The following is a 21,864-nucleotide window of genomic DNA, read 5'->3' as shown; positions in this document are numbered from 1 at the left end:
ATATAAATGCTCTCCATCAGTCATTTTGCTGTTTCCTCAGTTTTCTCTTGGTTGGGGGAAGCTCATTCTCCAGGAAAGGCATATAACGGTCTCTGATATTTTGCACCCAGTTCCGATCTGTCTGTCTGGAGCTGGACACAAAAGTCCTTGGCTGGTATTTTCTTGCGTTGAGTTTCTTGTAAATGCTGCTTCCCTGTTGCCTTGCGTTGTATTACTCTACGAGTAATTTGATCTTGTTGCCTTTAAAATCTAATCATTTGACTAAGATACGTTTGGAGCTGATTATTCCAGGACAGTTTTCCAAGGTACACGGAAGTTACTTTTGATATGTAATTCAAATTTTCTTTTATTTCCGAATTCTTTCCTGGGATTATAGCGTTCGCCCATTTTTAATTTTATAATTGGCATACTGCATAAGCACTGTATCAATGGCACAGCATAATGATTTGACTAACATATACTGTGAAATGATTACCACTTTCAAGTTTAGTTAATATCCGTTGTATGTATCCAAATGAGGTATGGATACAAAAAAGACAACAAATGTTTTTTCCTTGTAACAGAACTCTTAGGACCTACTCTCTTAATAACCTTCAAATGTATCATACATGTTACCATGTATCTTTCATAATAGAGTTATCATGTTGAACATGACATCTGGGATTACAGTTTTAATATTCACTCGGTTTCACTGTGTTTCTACTTTGAGGGCTCCGGTTATATGTATCTTGGTTCTTCTTTACTGTCTTTCATTTCAACCACTTATCTCTGAACACTTTTTACTTATTTCATTTTCAACTTCTTGATTATTTTCTTGCCATTCCTCAGGGTCCTTTTACATATTTTTATTTGACTATATTCTCCCTTGGACATTTTGTAATTTTTCTTTGTTTCTTGGACAGTTTTGTCTTATTTTCAATTGCTTTCCTGCATTTGGTCAGCTTTTGCTGCGTTTCTTCCTAATTTTTGTCTAGTCTGCTCTTAGTTTTCGAATTTCGGATTGTAGTTGTAGATATGTAGGCATATGTGCACACACGTGTGTCCAAATACACGATACTTTGCTCAATTGGGTAGTTTGATGTGTGGTGTTACAATTTCTCCTGCTTCATGGTTTCGTGTGTGTGTGTGTGTGTGTGTGTGTGTGTGTGTGTGTGTATTTTCATCAGCTGAAAATGTTAGGATTCATTTTTTCATCATAGGAAACGCAAATAATGTTTTGCTGTCTTTTTGAGGTGGCTGGGTATGCAGTCGATTTGATGTTATTCTGTTACTAGGAATTTTGACACAGGGTTCCTAGTTCAGGAATGTTCTCTTCTATCTGTACAGTGGAGTGCAGTTTTTAATAGATAACAGTGGCGGGGGAGGGCCTGGCTGTCTTTTATTTCCGCAGGGTCTTTAATTTGCCCTTTTTACTTCCTTCTTTCCCTTTACTGCCAGGCCTCCAAAGGGCATTACCCTTTCTTTATTTATTTGACTTTTCCCAGAAGCAAGGCTTCTTCAAGGCGGCCACCTCCTGTCCCATTCTCTTTCAAGCCTCTTCCCTGTTAAGTACCCGACCTGTGTTCAGTTTTTAGCGCTTGGTGTTGGACTTTCTCTTTGTAGAGGATTTAAGCCTGGACTTCACTTAAGTCCTTGGCAACAGTGGAGGGAGCTGTGCCGGAATTTGATGTCTTTTCTTTCTTCTACTTAAGAAGCAATTAGAAGTTCAGATCACGGCATTCCCTCGCCTAGTCGCGCTGAAGGCTTGTTTGTTTGCGTTTGTATTTGCTGAAGATGTGAGTAGGGATTCAGACTCAGGCAGTTGCCATTATCCTCCAGACCCGGAAGCCCCCGATATCACTTTTGAAGTATCGAGTGCCAAGTAACATTTCTTTCTTTCCTACGGGCACGGGAAAGTTCGCGTGTTGCAAGGGCATCCTCAAGGTGACAGCGATTCTGTTACAAGACAGAAGTGTTTTCCTAAGATGCTTATGTCTTAACTCTCCTTTCTTCTTTTAAGAAAGCAGCAAACGGAAAGGAAAAGATTTAAAAAATACATATTGCTTCCCTTCTTCCTCTTTCACGGTTATTAAAAACAATATAAAACAAAATAATCCTGTTATTCAAGTGCTGTGCACCCTCGGAAAAATGTTCCCTTGACCTCTCTTATTCGACCTCTAGACCCTCCCGCCCCCCGCCCACCTCTGACTAAATGGATACATAAAATTGACACCTGGGGATCGGGGATGTTTTGCTGTAAAATTAGTAAGAAAACTGCAGCGAGCAGCAGCTAAGTCGGGGCCAGGAGGCGGGTTTGCAGCAAAAAAAACTCAGGTGGGCCGGCCAGTGGTAAGAGCGATCCTGTTAAGGGTCTGAGGCGGTCCCAAAGACCCAGGACCGAGGAGATGACAGCCTCGGCGGGGCGGCGCCAGGCAGCCGTGACCGACGGCGTCCCCGGTGCGTGTGCACGTGTGTGTGCGCACGTGTGCGCGCGCTCCGCCCGGTCCCGGGCAGCCACCTGTCACTCACGGGGGGCGGAGAGGGCAGCGGCGGGGAGGACGCAGAGGAGGCGGGGCGGCGGCCCGAGCGGGGGCGGCGCCGAGGCCGGCCCCGCGGAGGCCCTCCCGGCGGAGCCCCGCGTGCTGCAGCCATGGAGACGCGGTAATCCCCTCCTCCGGCCCGCGCCCCGGCCCCCGCAGCCGCCGCCGATTGGTCGCCCTTTGCTCCCTGACCCGCTCGCCGCCTCCGAGGCCGCCGCTTCCTGCTCGGGCGCCGCGCCGCGCTCCCGGTCCGGGGCGGAGCTCGGGCGCCGAGCGCGCGCCGCCTTCGCCGCCGCCGAGCAGCAGCCCGCGCCGGAGGAGGAGCCGCCGCCGCGCCCTTCCCCTTCCTCCGCTCCTCCCCCGGCCCGCTCCCCGCCCGCGCCGGCCCCAGGCAGCACTCGCGAGCAGCGGCGGCCGCGGCCGGCGGCCGAGAGGGGAGAATGCGGCGGCGCTCGCGGATGCTGCTCTGCTTCGCCTTCCTGTGGGTGCTGGGCATCGCCTACTACATGTACTCGGGGGGCGGCTCCGCGCTGGCCGCGGGCGCGGGCGGCGGCGCCGGCAGGAAGGTGAGTGGGGCGCCCTGCCCGGGCCCGGCTCCCCCCCCACCCAAGCCCCCGACTCCCCTTCCCCCGCCGGCCCCTCCCGCGCCGACGCGCCCCCCGCCCGGCCGCGGACCCCCCTGTTCGGACGTGGCCGCGGGGCAACGAGGGGGGCTCCCTCCCTTCCCGCTCTCCTCCGTCCCGATCTCCTCTAGGGTCCCCGCTCCCCGCCCCGGGCCTCCCGGCCGAGTCCCCAGGGCAGGGGGCGCACCCAGCCCCTCTGCGCTGGTCCGACTCGGGCGAGGGCGACCCGGCGCGGCCCCGTAGGACTGGGGGCCCCGGACGCCTTTCTCGTCGCCCCCCCCCCCACCCTCCGCCCGGCCCCCTCCGTCTGCCACACGTAATTGAAGTTGAGTCCTGTCCGGCCGCCGGGAGCCCCATCCCCTGCGGTGGGAAGTTTAAGCGGTGGGGGTGTGGGACACACAAAAGGGGGTGGGGAGGAGAGGAGGGAGAGGCGGCTGCCTTTCCAAAGTGTCATGTACGGGAGAGAGGAGTCCAAGTTTCTTACCTGGCGTTTGATACGAGCCGCTGCAAATCCTCACCCGTTTCCCCCTTGTCACCCCGCGGCGGGGAGTGTTGGGGGGCGGTGCATGCCGGGGGTCTCTGCCCCTTTCTCTGCCATTTACCTCTGGGGGCGGGGGGCGCAGCCGGCCCCGTGCCGGGTGAAAGAGACTCCCTGGGCGGTTGTCAGCGGAGGGCCAGCGCGCCTCTGCGCCCCGAGTGAGGCCGGCCACGGACATCTCCGCCCCCACCCTCCCCCGACCTTCCCCTCTCGGCCCCGGCGCGGCCCGGACGTGGCCGCCTGCGCTTGTCTTCCCCAGCCCCGCTCGCCGTTACGCGGGGATGGTCCCTTTTCTGTGGGCGCCCTGAGCAGGCTCCCAAGGGTCGGGCGGTTAGGCCGTGGGGACCGTGTAAGCCAGTCTGGACAGCCGGGCGTATCCGGGAGGAAATCGAGCGGCCGGAGGAGCCCCGACGGTGCGGTCCTGCGGCCGTGCGGGGAGAGGAGGGCTTTGGCCGTGGGCCTGCTGCCGGCTGGCCTGTGGTGTTCGGTGGCTCATAGGCTTTGAAAGCAGCGTTATCTTTTCCACAGTCCTGGAACCCTCATCGCTGTGATGTTTAGTGTCACCGCAAACCCAGGAAATTCTGAGTTCATGGAGGTGGACCGCGGGTTGGGCAGGAAGCAGGGAATGGTATTCGGGAACAAGCCAAACGGGACTGAGTGTCTATGAACGGACTTTTTTTAGCTATACAGTCAGACCTGTAAAGTCCGTGATGGGGTTTGGCTGCTTCAGAGGTGTCCCTCGTTTGTTTGTTTGTTTGTTTGTTTGTTTGTTTCGATTCATTCATTCATTCTCACCTGAAGGTATTAGATAGAGATAGGTATCTTGTTTTAATCTTGGGGAATCGTGTGGAGTTGCTTTGTCTGGAGGGAGCAGAAATGAAGTCGTTCCGTGTGCTGAAATGGCCTAGCTGAGTTCTGAGCTAACAGTGTGCCCTTAGCCCCGTTCTTTTTGTAATGCAGGGAAGTGCTGTATATGTACCTGAAGGCTTTTGTTTGTTCATGGATGGTAAAGAGCCCGGCGAGCAGCAGGAGCAGTGTGGCCCTTTGAAAACTGTGCTCGCGTTAACCTGGAATTATTTTCAAAACTTTTGCTGTGCAGTAAACCGGGCCTTGGCAGGGCTGCATGGCTTGGTGTGCTGGTGGGACCTGGCAGAGCCTTCTGCCTTTCATGCAAAAGAAAAACAAACAAATAAACCACACTGGTAGAGCTCTTTTCCTTGGTTTGCCGCTTTCATGAGAGACGTGTGATTAGAAACAGCAATGGTGTGGCCTTAGCATCCAGAGAAGCTGACTTCTCCCCTGTGGGCTTCAGCTGCGGGGTTTTGAGGGGGCCTCCTGTGTTGGCCTCTGAAGTGGTATCCTTAACTAAAAAAAAAAAAAAAAAAAATTAAGAACTCATTGTGACCTAGTGGGAGATGAGAGATCAGGTAGGAAAAAATGTGTGGGAAATGAACAATTATACATGGATTGGTGATTTGGGATTCTATTCTTTCTGTCAACGAACCATAAAATTTAATCCCGGCCCTTAGAATGGTTTAGTGATTTGTCAGTTGAGGAAGAGGTGTGTAAACGCAATAGCTTTTGAAATCGCAGTAAAAGACTCATTAACTTAGTGTTGTGGACCCTGGTATGAAAGTCGAAGCCCCGAGACCATTCTGGAGGACCTGAATAGAAAACCCCGCCGTCTTGAATTTCCTAATCTAGAGTATAAAACTGTGTACTCTTCCTTCCTTCTGAACTGTTTCCAGGGATTTAAAGACTAAAAAGCCTCTCTTCAGATTTAGTTCATCCTTATGATAAAAGGAAATATGTAGCTTTTTTGTGTGTGTGTTTTTTTTTTTTTTTTTTAGCTTGTAAAGTATGGACATAAAAAAGATAATGTGGGACGAAAGGCAGAATTTAAATACTAGCTATAGTTTTTTAGGTGCAAGCGGAATTAATGTTTCTTCTCTTGTCTCATAGTATGCAAGTTAATGCTTAGCCTGTGTCTCTCGGCCCTGATGTTTTTCACGGGGTACCAGGCTTCAGTATTAGACTTCGGGGGATTGTCTGATGGGAGCCTGCCTGGTATTTCTGCTGCTTCAGCACCCCCGCCCGGGCTTGTCACTGTGTGCCCTGCCTGTTAAATAACTCATCCCAGGACCGTTACTCTCCCGTTTGGCAAAACCCGGAAAGCCGCCGCACCTCGGATTGCAGATCTAATAAGGCTGATGGGAGGAGCAGGGGCTCAGAAGCATCGTGGGCATTGCCACACCGTTCGGGTCTCAGTGCTGAGGCGTCAGGTGTGAGGTCAATCGGTTTACGTGTAATATCGTTTAAAAGTATTTCCTTTACATTTATGTAGATCACCCCTCCCATAGTTGGCTCTGTCCCCCTGAATTAATAATTTGCACTTCAAGGATGTCTCTCCCTTGAGCATCTTAAATGCTTTACAATTTTAATCACGTTAAGTCTCCCCCAGGCCTTGGCAGGTTGGCGGTGGGTGAGGCTGTAAGGAGAGAAGGGATATCTGTTGAAGCGCACTTGCCTAAGGGTTAAGGGTGGCGGTGGAGGACGGAAAGGGAAGGGTTTCCCGGGATGTAAAGTTGACGGCTGTGTCAACCCGAGGGGCACCTGGGGAGCTCAGTAGGTTGAGCGTCCGACTTCGGCTCTCGTCGTGATCTCTCGGTTTGCGAGTTCGAGCCCCGCGTCGGGCTCTGTGCTGACGGCTCAGAGCCTGGAGCCTGCTTCGGATTCTGTGTCTCCCCCTCTCTCTGCCCCTCCCCTGCTCATGCTCTGTCTCTCAAAAATGAATAAACATTAAAAAAAAAAAAAAAAAAAAAGAGTGCGTCAACCTGAGACCCCTGGTCTGCGCTGCTCACGTCCTCGGGAGGGAAGGGAAGGTGTTAGCTGAAGGACCCCGTTCGCTTTCCACCACCCTTCCTTGAGGGGCTTCGGGGGTGGTCCTGTAGGAGGCATGTGGGGGATGGAGGGAGTGGTGGGGGAGGGTGGTACACGTCGTAGGGCAACAGTAAGGTGTGAAACTGGACTTTGGGACTAGGCTCTAGAGGGCCTCGTGTGCCGGGCCGACTGGCTGGTTCTTAATTTGGTTGATCCCAGGGAGACAGTAATGCGTTTTGAGCTGGGTAGTGGACGTTCACAAGAAGAGGCATGGCAATGAGTCCATTTATTGGCACTGAGCGACCCTAGCTCTCTACCCGCTTCTGCTTAGTGACCTCTACTAATTTAACTGAACCTCTCCGACCCTCCGTTTCTCATCTTTGCAGCGGGGATGACCATTTTCACCTCGTGGCAGAGCGCTAGATGCCATTAGTCAGGTGTTGAGAAAGAGGAGACACCGGATGAATGGTTTTGGGGCGGTAGGGGGAATAAAGAAAAAGTAAAAACCCCAAATGACTCCTTGAAAAAAAAAAATTTTTTTTTTTTTTTAATTTTTTTTTTCAACGTTTATTTATTTTTGGGACAGAGAGAGACAGAGCATGAATGGGGGAGGGGCAGAGAGAGAGGGAGACACAGAATTGGAAACAGGCTCTGAGCCATCAGCCCAGAGCCCGACGCGGGGCTCGAACTCACGGACCGCGAGATCGTGACCTGGCTGAAGTCGGACGCTTAACCAACTGTGCCACCCAGGCGCCCCCCAAAAAATTTTTTTTTAACGTTTATTTATTTTTGAGAGGGAGACAGAGCATGAACGGGGGAGGGTCAGAGAGAGGGAGACACAGAATCCGAAACAGGCTCCAGGCTCTGAGCCGTCAGCCCAGAGCCCGACGCGGGGCTCGAACTCACGGACCGCTAGATCGTGACCTGAGCCGAAGTCGGCCGCTTAACCGACTGAGCCACCCAGGCGCCCCCCAAATGACTCCTTGAAAATACAGTGAACCAGGAATCTCAAGTGTCTTCTTGTCCTCTGGAAAACCGTTGATGCTTTTGTTTTGTGCTTTCATCCCTCACCCGTTCCTCCAAGATTGATTGGTTTGGTTCATTTGGGCTTGTATCAAAGAGTGACATTAAGGACCGCCTTCTTGGGAAGGGGTCAGGATGCGCCAGCTCTCTCGTGCCCAGCTGTGGTGTCAGAGCAGGGGTCCCCACCTGCGATCCGGGCGGCCCTCCTTGGCCTTGCATCCCCCGGCAGGAGGGGAGATGGCTGGTGTTTCCTCCAGTGTGAGTGGTTTGAGGTTGAACGTGAGGCTGCCATGTGTTACGATGGGGGTCTGTGAGCCTGTCTGTGGGTAGAGGCCAGGGAGGGTACCCAGAAGACACCTGGCCACCCCTATGAGCAGGGTAGAGTCGAAGGAAATTCTGTTTGAGATGGGAGTGTGAAGCCGAGGGTAGGCAGGGCAGTGGTGGGGGGAGAAGGCTACAGCCAGAGAATCCAACACATGGCACCGTGATACCAACTTTTCTCCAAGGCGAGTCCAAGGTCCCTGTTCCGGAGCTATGTCGTGGCTGGCTCTGGGTGCTCGAACATGAGGGAAGCAGGTTGTGGCTGATAAGCTGTGCAGAAGTAACGGGCGCTTCCCTTAACCCTCTAGCAGAAACGAGCAAGACGCTGCTGTCCCCAGGGGTCGGCTGGCTCAGGCTGTCAGACCTCGAGGTAGGGGTGGGGAGACCTGGCTGGTAAAGGCTGTGCGTGGGCTTCAGGCCCTCCGTAAATCCCTCTACCCCACCTCCTGGTGAATGGTGGGTTTCCTGTTTGGAACCGGGGGAGAGGTAAATGGAGAGGTGGTGGGGGAAATGACTAGCCAGGGATATTTATACATTTATGTTCGGATCGGTAGCTATGTGTACACACAGTATCTTGTTTCTGCCGGAGCTGGAAGTCACATTTGGGAAGATGTCGACTTCAAAGCGGGCCATGCTGTGCTGCCTACCTTCTAGCAAATCCAGAGACAGTTGGCTTAGTGGAAGGAGGGGGGGGGGAGGAGGAGGGGGAGGAGAGGGAGGAGAGGGAGGAGAAGGGGGAAGAGGGAGAGGAGGAGAGGGAGGAGGGGTGGTGGTGGTGCCGGTGAGGCTGCCTGGGGCAGAGACACAGGCAAAAGCAGGAGCTGACTTTGAGATGCTGGCTGAGATCCCGGGGAAGGAGGTGGGGTATTCCTGGGGAAATAACGAAACCAGACCAAACCTATGAAGTCTCCTAGCCGGCCCAGCTGAATTCATGGGATGAGAAAATTGTCAAACCCGGCCAGATCCGCTCCCCTCTTTTAGTTCTTCCGCTGTGCTCCTTGTGAATCCTGTTCTGGAAGGTTTGCCTGGGCGATGCTGCGATGCACGAGCTGGGTGGATGTCCAAGTGGAAATGCACCTGCACAGCGATGCCACACAGATTAAAATAGGGGGATGCTTCCGTTCTGCTTGTGAAATAAATGCCACCCTCAAGACCCCGAATGCCCCCGCGACGCTGGCCGCCCTGGTCCTCCCTTGGGGTCCCTTCTCTGTGTTCAGCAACCAGAGAGCTGAAAACCTGCCACTGCAGGGGCCTTTTGGACCCCGCTTCTGTGTCCACGTCGCAGTGGGACTTACACAGGTGGGGTGCCACCCCCGTTGGTGTGCCACTCAGAGCCAAGGAAGTGTTGGCCTGGTGTCACTCCCCTGACCTGAAAGGTCACCTTTCCCCTTGAGGAGGGAGTGTTCGATTCTCCTGTCTCAGATCCTTGCCTCCAGGCTGCCTTGTTGGTGAAGCGTTTTCGGGAGGACTTCTGGTTCTTCCACAACCAAACCCTCCTGAGTGGGGTTTCAGGAGAGGCTGGGCCTCGCGAGGGCCTCTCCTCCATTGAGAATTAGATCGAATGGGTTGGAGGGAGCACTCCGGTGGACACTCAGGTCCTCAGAGTGGAACTTGACCCTGTCTCTTAGCCGGTGTGGGGCTTCTCTAGCCTTTGGCCACGTGCCTGACCTTCAGGATCAACGCCAGGTGAATGCCCGTCTGGTTTACCTGTCCGGTCAGGAGAGCCTCCCCTGCCTTTCTCCTTTTTGACCGTGTGCCCGTTTCTAGGAGATGAAATGAAAAACCGGACTCGAGCCAACCAGGCCTTCCCTGCTGGAGCCCCTCCTCCTCCCCGTCGGTCCCCTGCCCTCACTCTGCCTAGGTGTTTCTGCATTCTGTCATGTCCAGTATAATGAGCCCGGGGAACGTGTCATCTTATACGGGTTGGGTTTCTTCGCGTGTTGGAATGGAGAAGGCAGTGATTCATCCAGAAGGCTGGATTTGGAAAAACCAAAAAGGCCCCACACAGGGCCGTTCACTCCTGGGCTTACATGGAAGCAGCTTTCCTGGGCTTTGGGCATTACGGGCCCTGGGTGCCACGCCTTATGGGAGCTGGCTGTCGGGAAGCAGCGAGCGGCTCAGGGGTGGCCGCCTGGGGACGTGCCACCTGCCTCTGCCCTCCCCAGAGTCCCTCAGGCCCTGAGGGCGGGCCGCCCGGTCCTGCCAGGGTGGGCACTTTCCTGCCCGGTGACTCTGGGAGGAGGTATGGTCAGCGTGGCCGGGACAGGGTTACTGTATTTCCAGAGCCCACATCAGGACACGTGTATTGTCAGGGTCAAGGGTCCCCTTGGGGCAGCGGTCACTCCGGATCAGAAGTTGCTTAGTCTTGGCTGGGCGGACATTTGGAGCCAGTTCATCTTTGTTGTGTGGGGCTGCCCTGTGCGTTGTCGGACGTTTAGTGGCTTCCCTGGCCTCCACCTCGTGTGTGACAACCAGCAATGTCTTCGGGCCCTGCCAGGTACCGCCTGGGGGACAGGATCGCCCCTGATTAAGGACCGCTGCAGTGTCTGTGTAAACTTTGATTTTTTTTTTTTTTTTTTCCCGTGCGACCTTTATGGTTAGACCCCTGCCGAACAGGATGGCCTCTTTGTGCGGTCAGGGTGGACCCCTGGGTGCACACCTGCTGTGTGCCAGGCCCAGGCCTGATGCTTTATCGATGTCAACTCGGTGACTCCTCGTAGCAGCCCTTTTATTCCTCTCATTTTTCCGATGAAGACTGAAGCACACAGAGGGTGAGTAACTTGCCCAACGTTGCAGAGCTGGCGGATGGCCGACCCAGCGTTGTCTGATGGGAGGAATCCCCGGGCCTCCGGAGGCGGTGGGGTTTGCCTACAGCTCAAGGCCTGGAGGGTTTCTGCCTGACCGCGGTGTGGGATGTGGCTCCCTCTTGGTAGCTGGTCTGTCCGTGCCCCTTCCATGCCTTGTGGCAACACCCTCGCCCTGCTGTGCCCCGTCAGAACATTCCTGGAAGGCATTTTGGAGCACACACATAATGCTTCGATGGTAGTATCAGGTCCGTTTGGCTCTTTTCTTCATTTTCACCTTTTTGCGCTATGTGATTACGTTTTACGTGTTCTCATCCGTCGGTCATCAGCCGGTCCTGAAGACCATAGTCGTCAGCTGCCCCTCCCGCAGGAGCAGAAATGAAAACAGGTTCTACTCCCTTCCATTCCTTCATTTAGTGAGTATTTCGTCAGTACCTACTATGTGACAGGCACTGTTTGGGTACTTGGGAATACGGCGGTGAATGTAACAGACAGAATCCCCGTTCTCATGGAACTTTCATTCTGGGGGGGGGGGGGGGGAGCCAGACAGAAACAGGAGAGGTTAGTAAATGGTGTTGGGTGGAGAAAGGTGCTAAGTGCCAAGGGAGAAAAAAGCAGCGTCAGGGGATTAGGAGCTGGGTGGGGGGTGGTTGTGGTGCCTCGGTGGTCCCTTAGGCTCAACGGGGAAGTGAGGTTTGAGCAGGTTTGAGCCCAGACTGTGGAAGCAGGTGAATCTCTGTGGCTCCCTTGGCTTCGCACGCAGCCCTGGTTCCAGCTGTGTCCTGTCTTCTGGTGGTCTGTCTTCTTGCTTGCTTTTGCTAAACAAGAGAGCTGGTTTTCTTTCCCGAAGGTTGGTCTGTCACTGGTGGAATTTCCTCTGTGACGTGGAAATCTTGGGTCTTCTTGTGGCAGGGCTGTCTCGGGTGATGCGTGTACCCACCGTAGTGACCACGGTGTGCATACTCCCGTGCCCCCGTCTCCCGCTTCGGGCTCGAGACCGCTCTAGGCGCCTGCAGGTTAATACGTGCATCGACTCGGTAGAACGTGCTTGTGGAGCGATCCCGTTGCTTGGTTTCTGAGCCGATCTGTGCGAAATGCTAAGTTGGACCCGGTCGGCGTCCATGGTCCATTGTTGAGTACGCTGTTAAATGACATTGCACGTTGGCGGAGCGCTTTCCAGGCGTATTCTCATTTAATGAGGAATCCTCGCGGGTCCCTGTGCACCTGCTGCGGCACGGGATTCCCACTGTGACGTCATCTCTGTGAGCTGCTCTGGGTGATGGGGGTTGTTGATTCCTGCAGGAAAACCAGTCTGTAGGAAACCAGAGGGCAGAAGCTGGCCTGGCACCCGGGCTTTGGAGAGGTGGTTCTTGGCAAAGTGGGTCACACTGAGGCTCCGTGGTCTATAGTATTTGTGGAAAATAAAATGGACATGTGACTTCATTGCCCACAGCCGTGGTAGGGAGGGGAACGGTGGGAAATTGCACATCCTCCCGGTTCTCATGGGGGATTACCCAGCTGCTTTTCAGGGAAGCTGTGGGCACTTACGAGGAGTCATTAGATACGTTATGGGGTTCTGCGCCGCGCCCCCGGCGTGTTTCCGGAAAAAAACAGCTGGAGCATTTGCGTGGCGGCAAAGGAAAGGTCCTTTTAAAGACCTTCAGACTTTGGAGCAGTTGTGGAGGTTTCTTTAGCTCTGCCCCGGGGGCCTTCTTCGTGGAAGGGTGCTGCTCTAGAAGGCAGACACGCGTGAGTGGCAGTGTCTGCCTGTCTCAGCTGAATCACAGGGACAGCTGGAGGAGCTGATGTAAATTAGAGGTCTGCATTTGGGAGATGCCCATAAACTAGGTACCCTGTTATCAGGCGGTGACTCTTGCATGGGGGGGGGGGTGGGGGGGGGGATGCACGGGCCTGTCCTGGATGATGAGCTGGCTGGCCCTGCGTGGGATGCCTTCAACGCTCATTGTCTTGGCGCTTTCCGCCTCAAGGGCTCTCCCCTCGACCTGGATTTTGAGCTTTGCTCTGTAACCTTCACAAGGCTTACCCTCTTTTCACCGCCCCTGCCCCCTTCTGGCCCTTCCCTGTTCCCCTGTGCTGAGAACCCACCCACTTGTTTTTCTTGCTGCTCACTTCTTTTTAATGCTTATTTGTTATTTTTGAGAGAGAGAGAGAGAGAGAGAGAGAGAGAGCATGAGGGGGAGGGGCAGGGAGAGAGGGGGGCGGGCCGCGTGCTGACACCAGCGAGCCCGATGCGGGGCTCGAACCTAAGAACCATGAGATCATGACCTAAGCCGAAGTCGGACGCTCAACCAACCGACTGAGCCACCCAGGCGCTGCTCACTTTTGATAATCACCGGTTTTCCCTTTCATCTGGAATATACCTCTTTTTATTAAGTCCAAGATGCCATTATCCATAAAACCATTATTTTATGTAGCACCGGGCAAGAAAAAAAAAAAGCCACTGTTCATTGAACTGTGACACAATGGTTTCTTTATCAGTTAACGTTTTTATTTTCTACTTATTTAAAGAGCTCTTTTGGACTTAATTAGACATTGATTTTTCCATACATCACGCTTGTGCATAGATAAAAAGGAAGATACACACGAAATATATTGGATAAGGTGTTCCTAAAACTTTCTCAGTGTCTACTTTTTGACTCCGAGATATTCGTGCGTGTTTTCCTCAAAGTCATCTGCACTGCCAAGACCTTTGGTTCTGGGCTCTTAACATAGCATGGCAGTTATGTAGAGTTAGCCAGATTGTAACTCATTTGGGAATTTTCCCTAATTCCCCAGTTCCCCATTCATGTCTATCCTACTTGGTTTGGTTTCCAAGGATTACGAGTGCTTTACTGTTGTTTCTGGGGTCTTCTTCCAGGCCACTTGACGTGCATCATGTGGACTTTGCCACTGGTGTGTTGTATGTTTGAGCAGGTGCTGTGATGACAGGTGCATCGTGGCCCTTTTCCTGGCCCGCAGCGTCATCAGGCTCATTCATTGCGGGATGCGTCCCAATTTCATGTTAAGCTGTGAAAAATAGTGCCTCTTAGAACTGATGAGTTACGGTCTTCTTTTTCTCACGTGTGAGATTACTCCCCTTTATGAGAACTCGGCTCCGCGCCTTCTGTGCTCGATAAAGGGAACTGTGCTTGGTAAAGGGAAATGGTAGCCCCCATTGGAACGTGTACGTCTGTATCTGTTCACTCCCAATCCCCAGGATCCATGGAAGCAGAAGTACTTCTTGGCTTTTATTTTTGAGCGGTGAGCAGTGATGAGCATGAACCCTTTCCGAAACACTTTGGAGCGTTTTCTATCTACAAGTTAACCCTGCTGAATGCTGGGATCTGCAGGGGTGAGCAAAGCACTCTGTCTTCCTTCATGGAGCTCAGAATCACTGAACAAGCCAACTAGAGAAAGACCTAAGAAAGAAAGAAAGAAAGAAAGAAAGAAAGAAAGAAAGAAAGAAAGAAAGAAAGAAAGAAAGAAAGAAAGAAAGAAAGAAAAGGAAAGAAAGAAAGAAAGTTGAAGAGGGATTGGATAGCAGTTGAAATGTTAAGCATCATCATTAATTTTCTTAGTGGCAGTAATGGTCTTGGGGTTGTTTTTTGAAAATCCTTATCTTTTGTAGGTACAAACTAGATATTTATGGGTGCAAATCATGACCTGGGCCACAATCAAGAGTCGGATGCTTAACTGATTGAGCCACCCAGGCGCCCCTGAAAACCAAAATTTTTCAACGTTTATTTATTTTTGGGACAGAGAGAGACAGAGCATGAACGGGGGAGGGGCAGAGAGAGAGGGAGACACAGAATCGGAAACAGGCTCCAGGCTCCGAGCCATCAGCCCAGAGCCCGACGCGGGGCTCGAACTCACGGACCGCGAGATCGTGACCTGGCTGAAGTCGGACGCTTAACCGACTGCACCACCCAGGCGCCCCAAACCAAAATTTTTCAAAAAGCAACTTGAAGCCTTAGGGATAGAGTCAGTGAAAGGTTTCTGGTCCCAGTTTCCAACATGTCTGTTGTAGGGAGGTTTTTAGCAAACAATGCTTCTACACCAGCTGAGCGCCTTACGAGTTCAATCCAATTCTGATAGTGTCTGCTTGGAGACGGTGCCCGCTTCCACGGGTTAAGGGCTCAGTCCTACAAGATCGTCCTCCACTTCTGCTGCCAATCACGAGCCCAGACTGTTCCCTGTGCTTCTGACAGGCTGGCTAAAAATTAGAGGTTCCCAAGGCCCTTTTCTTGGATAAAAAGTTAGTTTGCTAGAACGGCTCAAAAACTCAGGGAACCTATTTACTGACTAGATTACTGATTTATTACAAAGGATATCAAAGGATATGAATGAATAGCCAGATTAAGAAATACATAGGGCAAAGTCCCAAACAAAGAAGCTTCTGTCCTCATGGAGTTTGAGGCCTGGCGTGGTGGCACACAGAAGCGTTCTGGTTCTCCTAGAAGCTCTCCGAACCCCCTCCTTTTGGGTTTTTGTGGAGGTTTCATTACATAGGCATAACTGACCAAATCATTGGCCATGGGTGATCGATTCCATGTTTTGCTCTCCCCCCCCCCCAAGAAATTGGGGAGGTGGGACTGAAAGTTCCAGCCCTCTGATCACACAGTTGGGTCCCCTGGCAACCAGCCCCCATCTTGAGAGCTTCTCCAAAGTCACCTCATTAACATAAACCCAGTTGTGAAAGGGGGCTTGTTAAGATTCATGAGATGCCCATTTCACCTTTATGGCTCTAAAGGGTGTTCAGGAACTGAGGACAACAGGCAGTTCAAGGGTTTGGGGAGTCGTGAGCCAGGACCTGTGGACGAAGAGCGAATATATATTTCTCATAAATCAGCATCACCGTTAGTAAAGACATACATCAGCCTTGTGTGTCTTCAGTAATTTAGGAATACCCAGTGGTGATTAAATTTTTTTTTTTTTTAACATTTGTTTATTTTTGAGACAGAGCATGAACGGGGGAGGGTCAGAGAGAGGGAGACACAGAATCTGAAACAGGCTCCAGGGTCTGAGCTGTCAGCACAGAGCCCGATGCAGGGCTCGAACTCACAAACCGCAAGATCATGACCTGAGCCGAAGTCGGCCGCTTAACCGACTGAGCCACCCAGGCGCCCCCAGTGGTGATTCTTTTCAAAGGATGCTTCGGAGGTTGCCTAAGATCTCGAACTGTCACCTGTATCACCAGGAAAATATTCTTATATTTGGTACCATTTCTTCTATAAGAATTATCTGTGTAAACTCTCAGGAAATTACTAACCATGGTGAATGTTTTGGTGGGAGAGTGTTTGTTAGTTTAAGGTGTTCTGTGAGATCGCTTACACCTAACCAGCCTCCTCCGTGGCCCAGAGACCCTGTCACCTACCTGAGTTTGACTTGGATGTTGTTACATTGACTGTATCCTTCTCATTTGACAGGTGCGAGTGGGCAGAAAACGTGTATGTTTAGTCCTGCGAGCTTTTCCACTCATCCTGGGCGGTCTGCTTGCTGTCATAAACAATCCATTAGGAGCCATGGATGATTTGGGAAGCCAGGGTGGGAGACCCTTAATAAATATATATTATTCCTTTCTTCCCCAGCAGGATATCGTTGGTAACACCTCATATTTTACATTGGATTTGTGAATGAGACATTTGTGACAAACGTATGATAATGCATGTGTTTTTTTGTAAGGTTTATTTACGTAATCCCTACCCCCAACGTGGGACTTGAACTCACGACCCCGAGATCATGAGTCAAATGCTCTTCCTGCTGAGCCGGCCAGGCGCTCCTCATAATGCATGTTTTCTGTAAGGTATAATTCCTGATACTTCCAATTTATGTCAGCCCTGTCACCGAGCTGCCCGAAGCACTTTGGAGGCATTGCTCATTTATCTTTCGTTTCTGCATGCCCGGAAGAATGTCAGGAACTGGTTTTCTTCCTGCACTCGTGCGTGCAGTTTCCAGCGGGCCCCAAGGTTGTGAACTTGCCCCACAGGTCATGCAGTGGCAGTGTTGGGGCTAGAATTGTAATGGCTCCCCAACTACTTAAAATACGGCTTTGGAGAGAGTCGGCTGTGGCCGTCCTGATCTCAGAGCCGCCGTCCCTGACTCAAGAGTGTGCTGTGCCAGACGGCAGGTTTCTGTCTCGTTAATGCAGACCTGCAGCTTCAGACCTGGAAGGTGCTGATTGCTGGGGCTGGCGATCGTCTCCGTGACCTTTATCACTGCGTGCTGCGGATGTGGGTGAGCTAGCAGTGAGCTGGGAGGGGGTGTGTTCTGAGTTCTTAGGTGGCCTGAGCTCCGGCCTGAGGGCGGGCATCACAGAAGGAGCCTCGCCGTGGTCCGCCGGGTCTCGCCGACGGGTTCACAGAGGCAGGTGGGGCCTCTGATGATCTAGTCTGCCTGGTGCTTCACGCAAGCATCGCGAAGTGCTGGTGTCCTTACCGCCTGCACCATCGGTCTCTGAAAGCAAAGCTCTCCTCAGTACTTTGAGATTTCACGTGGGTTTCGGCAGAGGGAAAGAGGGGCCTGTGGAGGGCCGGTGTGTGTTCAGGGTCTGAGCTGCCCGCAGAGCGGAGTCCTCGATGACCCGGGCTCCGTGCGCGATGCGGCGTGACTTCTGGCCAGTGGCCGCCTAAGAGCCGGTGTCCAGTGGGGAGCCCGGGTCTCAGGGGGTTGCCAGGGCAACTCGGTAAATCCGCCTTGGGGCATTTGGAAACCGCCTTGCAGAGCCCAGGGCGATTGTGCAGTGCAGGGGCGCTCCGGACGGCACAGCTGGCCCTGGGGGCACGGGGCTGAGGGGATGCATACATGGGAGCCGTGGGCCTGGCTTCTCCAGGTGGCTGTGTAAACCCAGGCAAGTCCCTTAACTCCTCTGTTCCTCAGTTTCCTCATTTATGGATCTCCTCGGGTGGTTCAGTGAAGAACGAGGCGGAATGGGGCCTGGTACTTCTGTAGTGAGTGCCTCTGACACCTGCCGGTGCTGACGGAAAACTCTCATGTTAGAGTGACAGGTGCTGGCGCCCCGAGCCGGGTGGGGCTGCCCTCCGTGGCAGGTGTTCACGAGCCCAGGGCTCCTGTGCTCACTGGAGCCAGCCGCCCTGTGCCGTGTTTAAGCAGACGAGCCTGCCCTCCCCGAAAGTACCTGCACCTCCGTGGAGCTTGCCTGGGACCTTCGTTTTAGAAGGAGGGTAAGGACACAAGGGATTCCTGCAGCCTTTGCTCCTTCTTCAGTGAGGAAGCCGAGCCCCAGAGGTGGTGGGTGACCTGGGCAGGGTGAGGTGGGCAGGGGCCCCAGTGTGAGCGCTGAGTCGATGGGGGGGGTGGGTCGTCAGACCGGAGGCAGGAAGCTCAGGCTGGAGCCCTCTCCTCCAGCGTGAGGTTCCCAGGAGCTCATTTCCCGGTTTTACCCCGTAAGCTCTCGTCTTTGAAACTACCCCAGGATGTGGTTTTTAACTCCGTGACTGTGTAATTAATTTTTTAACTCTAATAGGCAATTGGCTTTTTCAATATCTTGAGCTGTTATTATCTGAATGCGGCGTGTTATTTGGAAACTTTTCCACAAGGTTTTAATTAGGAAACGTTCTTTTGGTTTCATCAGTCCAGTTTCTGGCTTGCTTTTGAAACTGTAGGTGAGTGACAAGTGGGAGACAAATTAATAATCCGTGGCAACGCGACAGAGCCCCCCCAGTGAGGGCTGAGGACTAGTTCTGTCAATTAGCAGGGTGTTCGTGTGGTTTCTCTGATGCCTCTAATTAAGACAACGTCCAACTGGATTGCAGATTAATAGATAAACCGTGCAATGATGTCGAGAAGAACACTCCATGCAAAAACCCAGATGTTTGGTTGTGCCCACTCAAAGAGCCTGGTTCAGGTGTTGCCGTCACCCTTACTGGCCTCCATTTCCTCATCTGTAAACTGGGGGTGGCTGGAGATTCACGAGATGACGGCGGCCGTACTGACACGGGTTAGCCAGCGCCCTCCTTTTTGCGTGTGCTCACTCTCCTTTCCCGCAGATGCTTCTGGGGCTGACTCCAGGCGTCTCTGATGCACAAGGGGGCTTGCTCGGAGGAAGAGACCCTAGCTGATGGTGACGTCGTGGTGTGAGTCGTTGGACCAGGGATGAAATCAGGAGCAGCCCGCTTCCTGTGCGGTCCGTCTCCCTTTCTTGGGCCACATGGAATCGCATGGCCCTGGGGAGGTCCCTGTTTTTAAGGGGAAGCTGTGGCACCGAGCGAGGCCAGCAGTGTCACGTTTGGGTTATGTTTTGAAGATGCTGTAGTTGGTCAGAGTGCAGTGTGGTCCCCAGAGGCACCAGAACAAAGCAGACCTACTGGATTAATGGCGCCGGGGAGCGAGCGGATGCGACGGCAGTTGCGTGGCTGTCTGGCTTCACGTCCTGCCTTCCCGGCCCCCAGACGTTTAGGCTGGTCACCTCCTCCCAAGGCCTCAGGAGCTGGCCCACCCTAGGAGTTCCAGCGTGCTCCCTCGCCCCCTGTGGCCAGCTCTGTTCATCCCTCCCCCGTCAGAGCTGGGGGAGAGTCTGGCTTGGGAGCCTTCCCTCCTGTGTCTGGGCTATTTGTTTGCTCCAGGAAGGGAATGTCGCGCCGTGAGAAGAACAATCCTGGCCTGGGAGGTCTGCACACAGAGAAGTAGCGGACAAGGCCTGGCGATCTGGCCTTTGCCTGGTGTGCTGGTCAGGAAGCCGTCCACACAGAACATACACATTTAAGTGTTAATTAGGCAACGGGGGGGGGGGGGGTGGGGGGAGCCGGGCTAAGAGATGACCTTTAAAGGTTGTCGGCAGCCCTCCGGTGCTTGGCGGCACGAAGAAATGTATCAAGATAGAGAACCCCTGTTTTAAGGCGTTGCTCTTTCCTTTAAAAAGGCTGTCGGGACTCTGGAGTGGTGCCCAGAGAGTTCAAGAGACGGACAACGTTCGGCATTTAGTTTCCCCTGCGTGGTAACGACGGGGGCAGTATGTTTGTGCTCGGCGTCTCTGGAATGATTGGGGTCAACTATACCTGGGTGTGTGTGAAGCGTTGAAGAGCCCCGTGCGTGTCTCTTAGCGCCTTCCCCGGGGAGGGGGCCCTACTGCTCCGTCCCGTCCTCCGATCGGTGTGCGAGCAGAGGGACAAAGGAGGAGAGGACCCGGAGCTGTGGGTTGGCCCAAGCCCTTCTCCACCAGCCGCAGACACTGGGCTGTGTGCCCTCGGGGGAGGAGGGGTGCGTCTCCGGATTCTGATAGTAGGACGCAGCCTTCCGTCACCCCTGGGTCCCCCGCCGCATGCCAGCGTTGATGCTCTTGCACCGCTGAGCAGTGTGGTGTAAGTTCTAATCGCCTGCATCCCACTAGCCTGTGAGCATCTTGAGTCCTGGCGTGTGCTTAGCTCCTCCCCTTCCTGCCTTTCTCCCTCCGGTAGAACTGCACTAGCAGCCGTGGTGTGTCTGACCTTGGGGAACGAAGCCACCGAGGATCTGGGAATCTGCATTCTGGGAGGGGTGCAGGTTGAAGGCCCACCAGACCGGTACTGGATAGCCCCACATGGAGCTCCAAGGGGGCTCAGATAATCAGCAGAAAGGACCGAGGAGGGGACATTTGGGGAAGATCTGGTGACTGGAAGGATCCAGCCACGAAGACGTGGTGGAAGACCGTCCAGTCATGGAGAGGATCATGTGCAAAGGTCCTGAGGCCAGACTGGATTTGGTGTGCTTGGGCAACGAAAAGCAAAAGAAGGCTTGCGAATAGAAGCACGGTGGGCAAAGGAGGCACCGGGTCAGTAAGCATTTAGGTATTTATTCGTGTGTGTCATTGGGTTCCCTGAGTGTAGCTCAGCACCCCACACACTGTTGGTGCTCTGTAAACATTGGGCAGTGAGATGCAATTCAGACTAGTGGGAGCCACCGTGGTGAGAATGGCTGTGAGCCCAGACTCAGTGGAGGGTCTGCTGCTTGGTGAACCACGTCATACTATTAGAACACATCCTGGCCTCTGCCTCCACTCTCCCCTGAGCTTTTCCCCCCTGCTGCGTGCCCTAGCCTTGAGTTTCAAGCCATTTGCCCCTTTTTGCACTGTCTCTGGTCTGTAACAGCTGTGGTCTGGCAGAAGCGGTCAAGGTAGGGAGCCGTTATCGTTTCTGGGTGCAAGTCTGGCTTTCCCCCAAGCGCAGTGCATCCCTGAGCATTTCTTTCTTCCAGAAATACTGCATTGCTGTTGCGGCCCAACGGGGCCCCAGCTGTATTTGTATGTATGCTGTTAAATCATCGCGCCTTAATCAGCGGGGTGCCGCTTCACCTCTCCCGAGGAGTGCGGGGAGACCATGCAGGATGCTGAGGCAGAAGAGAGAGACATACTGAGCGATAGAATTATCAGTTGTTTTGAAACCGTCTTCGTTCCTTCCAGCTGCATTTAGCAAAGAGTTTTTCATTATGAACTCCCCTTCCACCAATCCATCATCGTAAAACTGCAGTGCATTTAGATGGTAATCTTTAGGCAGGCACCTAGGTTAAAGTGGTCTCTAGGCTGCCTGGCTGTGTAGACACACTGCTGGGCTCCGGATTAGGCATCTGACGTTCTCTTGCACGTTACGTTCCTGAGCTTTTGGAGCTGCCTGTGATTGGCTATTTTAAAGCTCTGTGCCTTCAGTGGCCACTGGGGTAAGAAGTTTTGACACACCACTGACCTCTGATGTAGAGGATGGGAGGTTTAGGGCATTAGATGGGACGGAGGCGGGTTTATGTTGTGAAATGTGGGGGCACCTGCAGGCAGTCCTTCTGGAGGGCCACTGGGTGGGCGTGCGGTCTGTTCACACTTTGGTCGGCGCCCCCCTGAAGTAATTTGACACTGCTCGCCAAGGGAGCCGTAGCACACGTTGGAATGCCTCCAGCAACCCACGAAGTGTTCGTAGCCAACCCGCCGAGTCCAGGTCGGGACACAGGTGCCACAGGACATGTGCGGAGCAACAGGGGAGCATTCTGTCCGCCGTCGTGGAATGCAGAGACCCAGCCATAGGATTTGATTCCAGGACTTGGCATCCGTAGGAGCCGAGAAAATTCTGTCCTCCATTCTTTTGTTGGAGAGTTTGGAGGTACAGAATAATGAGACCCTGGGGGATGGCGTCTGGAGTCCCTTGAGCAAGAATTTAGAGTGGATGGGGGCGATTAGT

General features: G+C 53.3%; 1 protein-coding gene across 1 annotated transcript in view; it reads left to right on the top strand.

Moving 5' to 3' along the window:
* Nucleotides 1-2,539: 2,539 nt before the first annotated feature.
* GALNT2 (polypeptide N-acetylgalactosaminyltransferase 2) overlaps nt 2,540-21,864 on the top strand; it is a 194,084-nt gene continuing 174,759 nt past the window's right edge. The window contains exon 1 of the mRNA XM_045437409.1: nt 2,540-3,085. Within this exon, the coding sequence (XP_045293365.1) occupies nt 2,960-3,085 (126 nt within the window). The 5' untranslated portion in view covers nt 2,540-2,959. The remainder of the gene's footprint in view (nt 3,086-21,864) is intronic.

This window comes from Leopardus geoffroyi, chromosome D2, assembly GCF_018350155.1.
Source record: "Leopardus geoffroyi isolate Oge1 chromosome D2, O.geoffroyi_Oge1_pat1.0, whole genome shotgun sequence".
Taxonomy (NCBI): Eukaryota; Metazoa; Chordata; class Mammalia; order Carnivora; family Felidae; genus Leopardus; species Leopardus geoffroyi.
The sequence above is the reverse complement of the archived record's forward strand: the minus strand, read 5'-3'. Positions and strand labels throughout refer to the sequence as shown.